The sequence below is a fragment of the Rana temporaria genome, chromosome 4 (genome assembly GCF_905171775.1).
Source record: "Rana temporaria chromosome 4, aRanTem1.1, whole genome shotgun sequence".
Classification (NCBI taxonomy): Eukaryota; Metazoa; Chordata; class Amphibia; order Anura; family Ranidae; genus Rana; species Rana temporaria.
The window spans coordinates 17,757,412-17,774,316 of NC_053492.1; the positions used below are offsets into that span (position 1 = coordinate 17,757,412).

The 16,905-nt window shown below is 47.1% G+C and overlaps 1 protein-coding gene across 1 annotated transcript in view; it reads left to right on the forward strand.

Moving 5' to 3' along the window:
* LOC120936000 (antileukoproteinase-like) overlaps positions 1 to 12,541 on the forward strand; it is a 28,610-nt gene extending 16,069 nt beyond the window's left edge. The window contains exons 3-4 of the mRNA XM_040348072.1: positions 9,124 to 9,270; positions 12,357 to 12,541. Of these exons, the coding sequence (XP_040204006.1) occupies positions 9,124 to 9,270; positions 12,357 to 12,385 (176 nt within the window). The 3' untranslated portion in view covers positions 12,386 to 12,541. The remainder of the gene's footprint in view (positions 1 to 9,123; positions 9,271 to 12,356) is intronic.
* The last annotated feature ends 4,364 nt before the right edge of the window (positions 12,542 to 16,905 follow it).

Consider the following 16,905-nt stretch of genomic DNA (forward strand, 5'->3'; position numbering starts at 1 on the left):
TGATTGGCTGAAGCGTCATCGAGGGCGGGAGAAGACATCGAGGATCGAGGACGTGGGTGGCTGACTGCAGTAAAGGTAAGTGCCGGGCGGGGGGGGAGGGGCACAGCGGCGATGAAGGGCACAGTGACATCAATGGGCACAGTGGCGACAATAGGCACAGTGGGGACAATTGGCACAGCGGCATGAATGGCACAGTGGCGACAATTAAAGGGCACAGTGACGACAATAGGCACAGTGGGGACAATTGGCACAGCGGCATTAATGAGCACAGTGGCGACAATTAAAGGGCACAGTGACATCAATGGGCACAGTGGCGACAATTAAAGGGCACAGTGGTGACAATAGGCACAGTGGCAACAATTGATGGCACAGTGGCTATGTTTGATGGCATGGCACAGTGGCTGCGTTTGATGGCATGGCACAGTGGTGACAATTGATGGCACAGTGGCTGCGTTTGATGGCATGGCACAGTGGTGACAATTGATGGCACAGTGGCTGCGTTTGATGGCATGGCAAAGTGGCTGCGTTTAATGGCATGGCACAGTGGTGCGAATTGATGGCACAGTGGCTGCGTTTGATGGCATAGCATAGTGACTGCATTTGATGGCATGGCACAGTGGTGCGAATTGATGGCACAGTGGCTGTGTTTGATGGCATGGCACAGTGGTGACAATTGATGGCACAGTGGCTGCATTTGATGGGCACAGTGAGGCTGCAAATTTTTTTTCCGTTTGCGCCCCCCCAAAAAAATTTGAGCACCAGCCGCCACTGCTCTGCAGAATGGCACGGCTGGGCACAAGGTCGTACATGTACGTCGCCTTTAAGATCACAGCCGTGGGTCACGAGCGCTCGCGACCCGGTCCTCTTCTCCGTGACTCTCCCCACTGTGTCCCGCGATCGGGTCACAGAAAGGAAGAACGGGGAGAGGTAAGTGTAAACAAACCTCTCCCCGTGCTTCCTAGTGAGCCTGTCACTGATCGTCTGTTCCCTGTCATAGGAAACGACGATCAGTGACATCACACGCCCAGCCATGCCCCCCTACAGTAAGAATCACTCCCTTAGGGCACACCAAACCCCTACAGCGCCACCTCGTGGTTAACCCCTTCACTGCCAGTGTCATTTTTACAGTAACCAGTGCATTTTTATAGCACTGTTCGCTGTAAAAATGACAATGGTCCCAAAATAGTGTCAAAAGTGTCCGATGTGTCCGCCATAATGTCGCAGTCACGATAAAAATCGCTAATCGCCGCCATTACTAGAAAAAAATAAATTATTAATAAAAATGCAATAAAACTATCCCCTATTTGGTAGACACTATAAATTTTGCGCAAACCAATCAATAAACGCTTTTTGCGATTTTCTTTACCAAAAATAGGTAGAAGAATACGTTTTGGCCTATACTGAGGGAGAAAAATGTTTTTTTTATATATTTTTGGGGGATATTTATGTAGCGCTACCCCCTCAGGAGCCGCTGATTGATTTGGGATCTACTCTCTCTTTGCTTGGCTCACCCCTATTTTACTGGCTCGAACCCTCCCTTGACACATCAGAAACCTGGTGGGTGTATTGTGACCTCTGCTTGGCTGGGGTCACAATAGCAGGCACACAGCATGAAATGACAGTATATCAACAGTATTACCTGCTTTAACCACTTAAGCCCCGGACCTTTAGGCAGCTAAATGCCCATGCCAGGTTTTGGAATTCGGCACTGCGTCGCTTTAACAGACAATTGCGCGGTCGTGCGACGTGGCTCCCAAACAAAATTGGTGTCCTTTTTTCCCACAAATAGAGCTTTCTTTTGGTGGTATTTGATCACCTCTGCGGTTTTTATTTTTTGCGCTATAAACAAAAATAGAGCGACAATTTTGAAAAAAAATTCAATATTTTTTACTTTTTGCTATAATAAATATCCCACAAAAACATATATAAAATTTTTTGTTTTCCTCAGTTTAGGCCGATACGTATTCTTCTACATATTTTTGGTAAAAAAATCGCAATAAGCGTTTATCGATTGGTTTGTGCAAAATTTATAGCGTTTACAAAATAGGGGATAGTTTTATTGCATTTTTATTAATTATTTTTTTTTTACTAATAATGGCGGCGATCAGCGTTTTTTTTCGTGACTGCGACATTATGGCGGACACTTCGGACAATTTTGACACATTTTTGGGACCATTGTCATTTTCACAGCAAAAAATGCATTTAAATTGCATTGTTTATTGTGAAAATGACAGTTGCAGTTTGGGAGTTAACCACAGGGGGTGCTGAAGGAGTTAGTGTTCACTTAGTGTGTGTTTACAACTGTAGGGGGTGTGGCTGTAGGACTGACGTCATCGATCGAGTCTCCCTATATAAGGGATCACTCGATCGATGCAGCGCCATAGTGAAGTACGGGGAAGCCGTGTTTACATAAGGCTCTCCCCGTTCTTCAGCTCCAGGGAGCTCCCCGCGGGAATCCGACCGCCGCATTTAGCGGGGGGGTCTCGATCGGACCCCCCACCCGCTAGAAGGAAAGGACGTACATGTACGCCCATTTGCCTGTACGTGCCATTCTGTGGACGTACATTTACATGCGTCGGTCGGGAAGTGGTTAATGGATGGTCCCTCCAGGTGAGAAAAGTACACTCCACACAGTCAATATATTTAAACTAAAGAAGATAGGTTTACTTTATATAGGTTTGGAGAAAGCAAATGTGGGTTTGAAACACAAGTGCTATCCTCTGCAGCTCCGCAGAGGAGAAGATGCAGGTCCAGAGAGAGAGAGATCAGCCCCTCCCTTTCCTTAAGTAACCTCCCCCATAAGTCTGTGCGGAGGTGTCACATGTTCTGACAACGCAGGGCATTGTGGGAAGTGTAGTCTGTTTCTCCTAAGAGTCAATGGAGTCCATATCTCCCGCTACTTGCAGATAGGTATTTACCAGCGTGAGCAAAGTTCCAGCGGGATTTAGGCCTGTCATTAGATCCTGACGGGATGACCCCGCTACATTTATTATAGCAAAAAGTAAAAAATATTGCATTTTTTTTCAAAATTTACGCTCTATTTTTGTTTATAGCGCAAAAAATAAAAACCGTAGAGGTGATCAAATACCACCAAAATAAAGCTCTATTTGTGGGAAAAAAGGATGGCAATTTTGTTTGGTAGCTGCGTCGCACGACCGCGCAATTGTCAGTTAAAGCGACGCAGTGCCAAATCGCAAAAAGTGGCCTGGTCCTTTATCTGCATAATGGTCCGGGGCTTAAAGGGGTTGTAAAGGTAAAAAAATGTTTTCCCTAAATAGCTTCCTTTACCTTAGAGCAGTCCTCCTTCACTTACCTCATCCTTCCATTTTACTTTTAAATGTCCTTATTTCTTCTGATTTTTTTTTTTCAATTCTGCACTGACTGTCTTTAACCACTCCTACACCAAGGACGTCCTCGACTTTGTGCGGTGATATCTGAATGACGGGTGCAGCTACAGGCATCATTAACCACTTTAGCCCCGGGCCTGTTTTTCAGAGTCGGTGTTTACGAGACAAAACCATTTTTTTTTGCTAGAAAATTACTTAAAACCCCCAAACATTATATATTTTTTTTTCTAACACCCTAGAGAATAAAATGGAAGTCATTGCAATACTTTTTGTCACACCGTATTTGCGCAGCGGTCTTACAAGCGCACTTTTTTTGGAAAAAATTCACTTTTTTAAATGAAAAAATAAGACAACAATAAATTTGGGCCAATTTTTTTATATATTGTGAAAGATAATGTTACGCCGAGTAAAATGATACCCAACATGTCACGCTTAAAAATTTCGCCCGCTCGTGGCATGGCGTCAAACTTTTACCCTTAAAAATCTTGATAGGCGACGTTTAAAAAATTCTACAGGTTGCATTTTTTGAGTTACAGAGTAGGCCTAGGGCTAAAATTAATGCTCTCGCTCTAACGATCGCGGCGATACCTCACTTGTGTGGTTTGAATACCGTTTTCATATGTCGGCGCTACTCGCGTATATGTTCGCTTCTACGCGCGAGCTCGTCGGGACGGGGCGCTTTAAAAAATTTTTTTTTTTTGCTTTTCGCATTTATTTTTATTTATTTTACAATTTTTAACACTGAAAAAAAAAAAAAAAAAATTATCACTTTTATTCCTATTACAAGGAATGTAAACATCCCTTGTAATAGAAAAAAGCATGACAGGTCCTCTTAAATATGAGATCTGGGGTCAAAAAGACCTCAGATCTCATATTTAGGCTTAAATGCAAAAAAAAAAAAAAAAAATTTGGAAATGTCATTTTTTCAAATGACAAAAAAAAAAATGTTTCTTTAAGACGCTGGGCGGGACTGACGTTTTGACGTCACTTCCGCCCAGCGGAGCTATGGGGACGGGCGAAGGAGATTTTTCCTTCAGTCTCGTCCCCGCTCAGCTGCCGGATGGTCGCGATCTCCTCCGCCGCTACCGACGGCTCCGGTAAGCGGCGGAGGGCGCGGAACAGCGGCGGGAGGGGGGGGCCCCTCTCCCGCCACCGATAACGGCGATCTCGCGGCGAATCCGCCGCGGAGACCGCCATTATCGTTAACACGGCCGCCCACTGAAGAGATGAATATCTCGATTGTGGCAGCAGCTGCTACCGTTACCGAGATATTCATCTCTAAAGTGATGACGTATAACGGCGGTGGGCGGTCGGCAAGTAGTTAAGATATCATTGGCCCAGATTCAAGAAGCACTTGCGCCCGCGCAACCATAGGTTACAGTGGTGCAGTGAGTAGCACTTTCACCTAGCAGCAAAAGGGTCGCTGGTTCGAATCCCGACCACGACACCATCTGCCTGGAGTTTGCATGTTCTCCCTGTGCCTGCGTGGGTTTCCTCCGGGTACTCCGGTTTCCTCCCACACTCCAAAGACATGCTGGTAGGTAAATTGGATCCTGTCCAAATCGGCCCAGTATATATATGTATATCTGTGTGTATGACTGTGTGTCCCAAGCGTGTCACAATCCTACGGGGTAAAATGACCGCACCAGCCAAGCAGACACTGGTTGGAAAAAGCGCCCAGAGGCGATTCAGTTCGCATGAGTAGCGCTATACAAGTCATTCATTCATTCAAGTGCTTACTTGCTCCGGTGTAACGAGTGCTCCTGATTCAGGAACCTCGTTACACCGACTGCAGGCTAAAATCTGCGCGGCATAAGGCTCTTATGCCTCGCAGATTTTAGGCTGCATTCTTGCGGGGGCCGCTCCCATTGTGTATCAGCGTGTAGTATGCAAATTGCATACTACCACTGATTCACAAGCTTGCGCGGGCCCCGCGCAAGCCAGGTACGGAGTTTCCGTACGGCTACTTTTAGCGCAAGGCTGCCCCTTCTAATAGTAGGGGCAGCCAATGCTAAAGTATAGCCTGCCTTCCCGCGCCGTGAAATTTGAATTTCACGGCGTTTGCGTAAGTGAAACGTGAATGGCGCTGGACGCCATTCACGTTCACTTAGAAGCAAATGACGTCCTTGCGACGTCATTTGCCGCAATGCACGTCGGGAAAGTTTCCCGACGGAGCATGCGCTGTACGCTCGGCGCGGGAGCGCGCCTAATTTAAATGATTCCCGCCCCCGGCGGGATCATTTAACTTGCGCGCGCTTACGCCGGGCAAATTTGCCGGCGCGCCCTCGCAATTCACGGAGCTACTGCTCCGTGAATCGAGGGCAGCACAAAATATTTGCGGGGGCGCAGGGCAAAATCGTTGCCCTGCTCCCCCGCAAATATCGCGCAATTCTACTTGAATCTGGGCCATTGTTTGCAGCCGGCGATTCTGCGCACCATAAGAATGATCATAGTGGTAGTTCCACTGCTTGATCGTTGTTATAGGCGGCGGGAGGGGATGTCCTCCCTCCCACCGCCATCTGGTGCTTCTCCGGGCTCTCCCGTGCCATCGGACGCCCGGAGAACGAATCGGCTGGCGCCGGCTCACGACGATAGAGATTTCCGGTGACCGGATGGTCACCAGTCATCTCTATGACCGTCTATGAAAGCATGAGATCTGTGAATTTTTGTTTTCCCGATCTCATGCTTTCCTGCCTGGAGGAGAGATGTGGGGTCTTTTTGACCCCACATCTCTCCATAAAAAGGACCTGTCACAATATATTCCTATTACAAGGGATGTTTACATTCCTTGTAATAGGAATAAAAGTGATCAAAAAATGTGTAAAAATAAAAACAATTAAGTAAAATAAAAAATGGAGGGACTTCAGGGCCAGGGGGCGGGAGGGGGGAGATGAGGGAGGAGAGAGTTGAGGGGAATAGAGGAGACCGCTAGTTGGGACTCCTTCCAGAGTACCTCCCCCCTTTTTTCTGTGTTTTTTTTTTTTCTTTTTCTTGACGGTGGGGGTTTATATTTCAAAACATGTGTAAATGTTCACAATACGGGAAAATCATAGTCCCTATAATTGAGTGTCTTCTCTGCTTTTTCTCTCTTTTTCTCTTCACAATATAGGGGAAACTGTTTCATTCCCCTTCTGACTATGTTGTCTCTGGGTTGTCTTCTTTCTTTTTTATTTTATACACTTAACCACTTAAGCCCCGGACCATATTGCTGCCTAAAGACCCAGGGGGTTTTTACAGTTCGGGACTGCGTCGCTTTAACAGACAATTGCGCGGTCGTGCGATGTGGCTCCCAAACAAAATTGGCGTCCTTTTTTCCCCACAAATAGAGCTTTCTTTTGGTGGTATTTGATCACCTCTGCGGTTTTTATTTTTTGCGCTATAAACAAAAATAGAGCGACAATTTTGAAAAGAATGCAATATTTTTTACTTTTTGCTGTAATAAATATCCCCCAAAAACATATATAAATTTTTTTTTTTCCTCAGTTTAGGCCGATACGTATTCTTCTACCTATTTTTGGTAAAAAAAAAATCGCAATAATCGTTTATCGGTTGGTTTGCGCAAAATTTATAGCGTTTACAAAATAGGGGATAGTTTTTTTGCATTTTTATTTTTTTTATTTTTTTTACTACTAATGGCGGCGATCAGCGATTTTTTTCGTGACTGCGACATTATGGCGGACACTTCGGACAATTTTGACACATTTTTGGGACAATTGTCATTTTCACAGCAAAAAATGCATTTAAATTGCATTGTTTATTGTGAAAATGACAGTTGCAGTTTGGGAGTTAACCACAGGGGGTGCTGTAGGAGTTAGGGTTCACTTAGTGTGTGTTTACAACTGTAGGGGGGTGTGGCTGTAGGACTGACATCATCGATCGTGTCTTCCCTATAAAAGGGATCACTCGATCGATGCGCCGCCACAGTGAAGCACGGGGAAGCCGTGTTTACACACGGCTCTCCCCGTTCTTCACCCCCGGGGAGCGATCGCGACGGAGCGGCTATAAACAAATAGCCGCGCCGTCGTCCCGGATCGCTCCCCGAGCGGACCCGACCTCCGCATGTACCGGGGGGGGGGGGGTCCCGATCGGACCCCCCACCCACGTCTAGCAGAGGACGTACAGGTACGTACATGTGCCTGTCCGTGCCATTCTGCCGACGTATATGTACATGAGGAGGTCGGGAAGTGGTTAAGTAAATACACAATAAGGGGAATTAACCCCTTTTTACTATATTCTAGATAGACTTAGTGTCTTTTCTTTTTCACAACACAGGGGAAAGTGTCGTTTTTCTTTCCTTTCTCCCTTTCTCACTGTGGAGATTTTCCTCTTTTTTTTTTTTTTTCTCCTTTGTTATTTTATTTTTGCACACCGAAGTAAAATGCACAATTAGGGGAATTAATCCCTATATTTTACATAGATTCAGATTTATTGGTTCTTTTCTTTCTTTCCATTTTTTTTTTTCCCACAATATAGGAGAAATTGTCCTTTGTTTTATTCTCCTTCTTATTGGGTAGTATTTGCCCTTTCTCTTTCTCTTGTCAAAATGGGGAAATATGTCTTTTGATTTTTTATTTCACCTCTTATTATATAGGATTTTTTTTTTTTTTTTTTTTTTTGTGTTATTTTGCACACCGAAGTTAATGCACAAGTAGGGGAATTAATCCCTATATTTTATATAGATTTATATATATTTCTTTCTTTCTTTTCTTTTTTTCCTTTTTTTTCTTTTTTTCTCTCTCTCCCTCTCTCTCCTCTCTCTCTCTCTTTTTCTATGCCCTTCCCCCTCCACTCACTATAAGTAGTGTAGCCCTATCCCTAGGTATCTCCCATAGAGAATTGATAGGGAAAGACCGGCTCGGGGGCAGAATGGGATGGAGAAATCCAGGAGTTGTACGTAGTATTGGCAGAAGATCCAGCTTTTATACTCTTTTAGTGTAAGGGGTACATATTGAGACCATATATGTTAGTCTGTATATTGATTTTATGTTGTATTTACTGTATTGTTTTGTAAAAAAAATGAATAAAAGATTTTTGGAAAAAAAAAAGTAAAATAAAAAATACAATTATTTTTTTTTAAAACGCCCCTGTCCGCGGTAGCTCACCTTCAGAAGCGAACACGCCTGGAAGTCCCACCCACATATGTAAACGCTGTTTAAACACCACATGTGAGGTATTGCCGCGTGCGTTAGAGCGTGTGCAAATATTCTAGCACTAGACCTCCTTTGAAACTCGAAAATAGTAACCTGTAAAAAAATTTAAAGCGTCGCCTATGGAGATTTTTAAGTACCGAAGTTTGTCGCCATTCCATGAGTGTGCTCAATTTTAAGGCATGACATGTTAGGTATCTATTTACTATATATAAATAATGTTTGGGGTTCTGACACATTTTCGAGCAAAAAAAATTATGATTTTTACATGAAGGAGAGAAGTGCCAGAAGAGACCCGGTGCTGAAGTGGTTAAATTGCCCCAGCCCCTGTTCAAATCCAACACGGGGACAAAACCGGGGGGCAGACTTGGTCCGGGGACAGTGTCCTCAATCCGGGGACTGTCCCCGCAAACCAGGGATGCCTGGTCACCCTACTGTAGCTGCAGGCATCATTCAGATATCCCCGCTGAAAAGTCCAGGACGTCATATGAGGTCCTTGGGATGTTAAAGGCAGACAGGCAGTTTTTTTTTACAAGAGCTAATGCAGTCTTCATATTCTTGCAGTTTCCTGTAGATCTGGAAATCATAGGGTAAGGTATTATTTAATCTGGCTGTGTTTTGTATTGCAGTAGAAAAACCTGGATTCTGCCCACCTCCTTATGTAAATTGTCGTTTTCCCATACCACCACCACAGTGTGACAGTGACAGTGACTGTTATGGAAATAAGAAGTGCTGCTCCCTACGGTGCTATCCAGAATGTATCAATCCCTTTACACGTAAGTAACAGCTGCCAATCAATTTCCAATAAACACCACTAGCTTGGGAGGTCTATCTATCTATCTATCTATCTATCTATCTATCTATCTATCTATCTATCTATCTATCTATCTATCTATCTACCTGTCAATTAAAAAAAAAAAGCAGATATGTCCTTTATGTGTTGAGCATCAAGATGACATTACAGCTGTTATGTAGGTTTTTACAGGGAGGTCTCTGAGAGGCCAATAGGGGTCATAAAAAGTGTTTGGGGACCCAGGTCCTGCCCCAGGGGACATGTATCTATGCAAAAAAAAATGTTTTTAAAATTGCAGATTTTGAAATATTCCTTTAAATATCGTGCCTGGGGGCTCTCCTTGGTATGCCTGTAAAGTAGCGCATCTTTCCCATGTTTGGAACAATACCACAGCAAAATTACAGCTGCCCAGGAGCGATGCATCAAGGACCATACAAACCACCTTTCCATCGGGGCCCATCTCCATCAAGTCACCACTGCTCCTGTCCTGCGCTGGCTGCATTCCTCCAAGAAAACATCCATTGTTGTACTATAGGCCATGCTGTATCCCATCCCATGTCCAATTATTCTGTGGGACACAGAATGAGTTAGAACTATGCACGCAAGGGGCCAGATTCACGTAGCTCAGCGGATCTATAGATCCGCTCGATCTACGTGAATTAAGATCCGCTCCCGCAAGTTTAGGAGGCAAGTGGCTAATTCACAAACCACTTACCTCCAAACTTGCGACGGCGGATCCTAAATCCCCCAGCGGAATTCAAATTCCGCGGCTAGGGGAGTGTCATATTTAAATCAGGCACGTTCCCGCGCCGATTTAAATACGCATGCGTCGTCCGGGGAATTTCCCGGCGTGCATTGCTCCCACTGACGTCAATAGGACGTCAGTGGTTGCGACGTGAGCGGGACTTGCGACGCGCGTGTTCGTGAATCGGCGTACGCAAACGACGTAGGAAATTTCAAATTCGACGCGGGAACGCCGGCTATACTTAACATTGGCTGCGCCTGATAAAAGAAAGGGTAAGTATACGACGGAAAACCGCTACGGAAACGACGTAAAAACAATGCGACGGGTCCGCGTACGTTCGTGAATTTGCGTATCTCGCTGATTTACATATTATTTATCGTAAATCAGCGGGAACGCCCCCGGCGCCATTTTTAAATTTAAAAAAAGATCCGACAGTGTAACACAGTGTAACACTGTCGGATCTAGCCCTATCTATGCGTATCTGATTCTATGAATCAGGCGCATAGATAGGACCAGTTTACGTCAGAGATACGATGGTGTATCTGTAGATAATACACCGTCGTATCTCTTTGTGAATCTGGCCCAAGAACTGTATTCGACTTCCAAGTAATGGCAAGAGCAATTCCAAATTATGGCATTACAGTAATATAGTACAATTGTGCATAGAATATCCCCAAGATGCTATAGCCTACTTTGCATATAAGAGGGGTTGCTGCAATACACATTGGCGGTGGATTCAGAGAGCAATTACGCCGGCGTATCCATAGATACGCCGCGTAATTGCTAAGTTGCGCCGGCGTATCTACTTTCTGTATTCAGAAAGCTAGATACGCCGACTGTAGCCTAAGATACGACTGGCATAATTCTCTTACGCCGTCGTATCTTAGGGTGCATTCTGACGCTGGCCGCTAGGTGGCGCTCCCGTAGTTGTCAGCGTAGAGTATGCAAATTGCATACTTACGCCGATTCACAAACGTACGTGCGGCCGGCGGTAGTTTTTTACATTGTTTGCGTAAGTCGGGTTCGTCGTAACGTTGCTCCTGCTATTAGGATGCGCAGCCAATGTTAAGTATGGACGTCGTTCCCGCGCCGAGTTTTGAATTTTTACGTCGTTTGCGTAAGTCGGTCGCGAATACGGAAGGCCGTAATTTACGTTCACGCCGAAAGCAATGACGTCCTAGCGACGTCATTTGGAGCATGCGCACTGGGAAATTTCGCCAGCGGCGCATGCGCCGTTAAATCGGCGCGGGGACGCGCCTGATTTAAATTGTACACTCCCCCTAGCCGCGGAATTTGAATTCCGCCGGGGGAGTTACAATCCGCCGGCGCAAGTTTGGAGGTAAGTGATTTCTGAATACTGCACTAGCCTCTCAAATTTGCGCCGGCGGATCGTAAATCAGATAGATTTACGCGGATCTAAAGATCTGCAAATCTATCTGAATCTACCCCAATGATTCTATCTCACTCAGGAGTAGACATTCCAACACATTTAGGTTACAGTTATAAGTCAAGTCCATTCTAATAGAGGGCCTGCAAAGGGAATAAAATTGTCCATGTCAGCAATTACCGTATATACTCGAGTGTGAGCCGACCCGAATATAAGCTGAGGCACCTAATTTTACCACAAAAATCTGGGAAAACATATTGACTGGAGTATAAGCCTAGGGTGCATGCCTCACTTTGCCTCACTGTGTCCATGTGCATGCCTAACTGTGCCCATGCCTCACTGTGCCCATGCCTCACTGTGTCCATGCCTCACTGTGTCCATGCCTCACTGTGCCCATGCCTCACTGTGCCCATGCCTCACTGTCACTGTGCCCATCCCTCACTGTGCCCAATCTCCCTACCTGATCTCTGGTGCTGTGTGACTAGACTGACGTTTAGCATGGAAGTCTTCCCCGGTCCCCGGTACCGGGTCCCCATAATCACTGGAGAAATGACCGTTTAACATGGGAGTCTATGGAAGGGGTGCCCGGCTTTGAAAAATCGGTGCTCCCCGGCCGTAGGTCCTCCGGACAATAAACTTTGCACACTTGTAGAGGAAGAGTGGGGCTACATGTGTGCCAAGTTTGGGGTCCAGGGAACAGGTGTACAGATTTGAAGATGGACACAGACTCGAGTATAAGCCGAGGGGGGCATTTTCAGCACAAACAAAATGTGCTGAAAAACTCGACTTATACTCGAGTATATACGGTAAATGTTGTTTCTACTCCTTCCCGTTCTCCTCTTTGTCCTCCTAGCTCCTTCCCGTTCTTCTCTTTTCCTTTTCCATTTCCTTTTCCTTCTTCCCAAGCACTGACTAACCACACTGCATTAACTTTTAGATGTTTTTAACGATGATGGACCTGTATAAGTATTCTGAAGACTGGAAAAAATAAGGGTGGAGTCTATTTTGCGCTACACCAGAGACACTTCCACCACATCCAAAATGGATTCCCTGCAAATGTCTGAAGATGTCTTCATGTCAACAATACAACTGCTGATACTTAATAAAGATAATTAGAATGATCACATTGCTACGTGGTGTTATTATTTGTTCTAGGTGCAGAAAAAAACTCCAAACATTTTGACCATTCATGGAGGTTTTTTCTCCTTTTTGAAGCAGTTAATATGAAAATGAGGTCTTTAGAATGGTCCCTGGCCATCTTCAGTTCTTCTCTGCTGTGGTGTTTCTGCCTGGTTGTGGAATAGAGGTTCTCCAGAAAGCTGACCTCTTTGAGGTGTAGCACCTGGCTACTTTTAAAGCAAGTGCTGCTGTAAATTTAGAGGGGGGGTCAGAGAGTTAGTTGCCTCTGACCATGTTTATTTGGCTAAATTTAAGGGCCTCTGTTCCAGCCCTGGCTGTACTGTGTGCCCATGCTTGTTGTCTGGGGACTCTCACCCCCCCCCCCCCCAAATGACAGGTGTCAGCAGTGAGGTCAGGGTTGTGTGAATGCTTCTCTCTGGCAGCCAATCAGGAGGGTTGATCACCTCTCTGAGCATGCTGGGGAGAGGTATTTAGGGGCAGGCACCATTGGTTTTGCATCGTCCCACCACTTCGTGTGTGGCCCTCCTCGCCGGGGTGTGTGTTAGAGTGTTTCTGGTTCCGGGACCACGTTGGTCCGGAGCAATTTATCTACCTGTGGGCCCGGTGGGTAGACTGGGTCCGCAATTTGCAAGTGGTCCTGTGCTGTCCGCAGGACCGATCCTAGGCAGGGTGCATTGCACCCAGGCACCTGCAGAGGTGGGGGCGCCAAAGTGCCAGAGTTCTCCCCTCCCTCCTTCTCTCCTTGTTTTGTGTCCGTCCAGAACTAGTGTTCTGAGCATAGGTATGTGTCCGTCCAGAACTGATGTGTGAGCATAGGGCGGCCCGTCCAGCCTGGCAGTGCTCGGGGGAGGGGCCGCTTCTCTTCCTGACATGAGAGTTCTAGTTTCCAGTGGCTGCTAAATGCTGATGTGCAGGAATGAATTCCTAACACTGGGAGTCTTGGATCCCGCACTGTCTCCACCAACTCCAGTTGGAATGCCTCCCACTCCCATCTCTATCTCAGGCTGCACAGAGAGAGGATCGAGGTGAGTCACAGCGTTTAGTGTGCTGGGGGATGGCATCCCCAGTATCCCTTTACACGTGCTCTGGGCTGCCCCTGCTCTAGATGTTTTATATCATGATAGATTGCATAGGATACACAGTGCCTGCCCATTCCTGCGCCTAGTCCATCAACAGATGTGATGTATAATGATATGTAAAGGGGAGGAGTTAGTAAAATGACAACGCCCATGTGGGGGCGCCAGAAATATTTCTGCACCCAGGCGCCTATGACCCTAGGATCGTCCCTGGCTGTCTGTCCCGAGGGAGGAAGCAGACCGATGAGGAACCTGTCCGGGGAAATACGAAGCACAAGGCGGGTGTTCTAGGAGAGGCCTGTTGCTTCATCAAAGGACACATCGTTCTGAGAGGCTGAATGATGGTCGCCTATTAGTCCTGAAATCACTAAAGCTACTTGAAGGAGATCCGGGTGCTAAATCCAGTTTGAGAAGGATTTCGGACCAAGAATATCTCCACTCTTTGGGAAGGTCTGTGGCAGGGACTTTCTTAAAGCTCCGAGTGACACTCTGGCTGCTAGGCTGGTGAGAGAGGCCTATCCAGGTGCACTGTACCCAATCTGGCTAGAGTGGCAAAGAAAGTTGTCATAGGAAGCAGGACTGTTTCCAGTAACCAGTTAACCCTGAATCCGCCATTTTCCATTTCTTCTATCCCTTCACCTACAACTACTTTTACTATCTTACCCCGTTGGGTAATAAAGCACAGAAAAGACATCGGCGATGTGGTTGGCAACTCGGGCTGTGTTTGACCTGCTTTGTATTTCTGGATGCAGTACATCCTATATTTCTTTGCTTTGCAGACAAAGAAGGGCAAACGGCCCCATACCATACTTTCCAACGTCTCTGATATTGTTTTTATTATTTTTTTTAGCCCTAATGTAGAGAATATATTAAGACCCTTATAAGGTCCCCTGAGTATGTCCAAAGAAAACACATGTTTTACCACTAAGGCCCCGTACACACGACCGTATCGATCCGCTGAAACTGGTCCGACGTACCAGTTTCAGCAGATAGATCTGGTCGTGTGTAGGCCCGACCGGACAATTGTCCGGCGGATCGGACAGATTCCAGCGGACCAAAATTTCTTAGCATGCTAAGAAATCTGTCCGCTGGAAACCTGTCCGTCGGACGTGTTCGGTCGTCTGTACAGACTCACCGGACACGTCCGACCGCCATCCCTCGCATGCGTTGTACTGATTTGACGCATGCGTGGAAGCTTTGAACTTCAAGGCCACCCACGTTGCCGCGGCGACGGCGCGGCCACGTCCCCGCGTATTGTTTACGCGCGGATTTCTGTCTGATGGTGTGTACAACCATCAGACAGAAATCTCCGGGCGGACATGTCCGCTGAAAACGGTCCGGCGGACCCTGAAGAAGAGGGAGTCATAATCCCCTGAATCATATTGGCTGCACACCTTTCACTTCATTATTAATAAAGACTGTTACATAAACTTTCATGAGTGTATGAGAGACATACCCCCCCCCCCCCGCAGCCACAGCTAATGGTTACCCCCAAACCACTGGAAGGGAGGATCCCAGCGTACTCACCTCACAACTCTGCCATGACACCCACACAATCGCCAGCATCACCCTTGCTTCACCACCTGGCTCAAATCATTTGACTAAATTCCACAAACCCGCTAACAGATCCCGCTGGCCCTCATCTGAACCCACGGCAGCATAAACAGAATACGCTGCCCGTGGGGCAGATGTATCACCGACATTGGAAACTGCCCCACCGTCCAAGCACACGGGCAACCTGCCTAAAATGACCTAACAAATCTCCCAAAACAGACTGCACAGATAAAGAAGACAAAACAGAAACACAGTCACATGGCTGCCCAGGACTGGGCCAAACAGCCGCCTTGCCAGAAGCCCTCTGAGCCAGATATCCCAGGTTATCATCCGGACAGTTCACCCTCTGAATGAACATCCACCTCCGCTAGCAGAATGACTACCAACTGCACCCAAGGGCCACCTAAACTATTTGCTGAGGGTCTGTTTCGCTGGTCCCGCCAAGATGTGCACCAGACCCACCCATCGACGTCCTGGATTGGCTCCTGACACGCTCCTCAGCTGGGCCACCCACCAAGCAGCGTCCACCGCTGTTCCCTGCTGCGCCTGCTCCTTCTGCTCCTCCTGGGCTTGAAACCCTTGGTGAAGGGGGACCGCTGGCCACCTATGGAAACAAAAGAACATCCATCACTGCAGCTCTCCCCTGCTGAGCCACCTGCCTGCCAGGGAACTCGGCTGAGGCAGCGGCTGCCTGCTCACAACACCAGTGACATGTAGGAGGAGAAGATGCATTAATGGCTCCTCTCTCACCTCCTGCCAAGCTCTGCCTATGCCAACGATACCTCCCAGGCTCACCTCCTATTGAAGCTGAAGCATGCTTCTCGGGGGGACCTGGAGGGTCCCTGTCAGGTCTCCCTTGTTGGCGCTGAGCTCAAAGGCCCGAGTCCGGGCTGAAGTGATCTGGAGGCCTGGACCTCTGAGCATGTTGAAGCTCCTGTCCCCCAAAGGTGAGCCAGTGTCCGGCTCACTCACCAAAGACTCCACCTGCAACTCTAGCCAGTATGTGCCCTAAGAGGCCACCGCAGCCCATAGCTGGGAAGCAATCTGGTCCAAATCTGCCATGCCACCACCAGGGGAATGAAGAGAAGTCTTTTTGACCCCAGATCTCACATTTGAGGCCGGGTACTCACGACCAAACATGTACGATGAAAGCGGTCCGTCGGACCGTTTTCACCGTACATGCCTGCCAGAGGGCTTCTGTACGATGGTTGTACTAACCATCGTACAGAAGTCCGCGCGTAAACATTACGCGGGGCGTGTCCGCGTCGTCGCCGCGATGATGACGCGGCGATGACGCGGCGACGTGGGCGGGCCTGCCATTTAAAGGCTTCCACGCATGCGTCGAAGTCATTCGACGCATGCGAGGGACGGCGGGCGCTCGGCCATGTACGGTAGGTCTGTACTGACGACCGTACATGTCCGAGCGGGCAGGATTCCAGCGGACGGTTTTAAAACACGTCCAGGAATATTTGTCTGCTGGGAAAAGGCCCGGCAGGCAAATGTTTGCTGGAATTCGGCCCGTTCGCGCCTACACACGACCAAACATGTATGCTGAAACTGGCCCGCGGACCAGTTTCAGCATACATGTTTGCTCGTGTGTACGGGGCCTGAGAGTTCCTGTCATGCTTTATTTCTGTTAAGCATGTTCACATTAAAAGTGACCCCAATTTTTTTTTTAAGAGAGTCTCAAAAAAAAAAAAGTTAAAAAAAATAAAT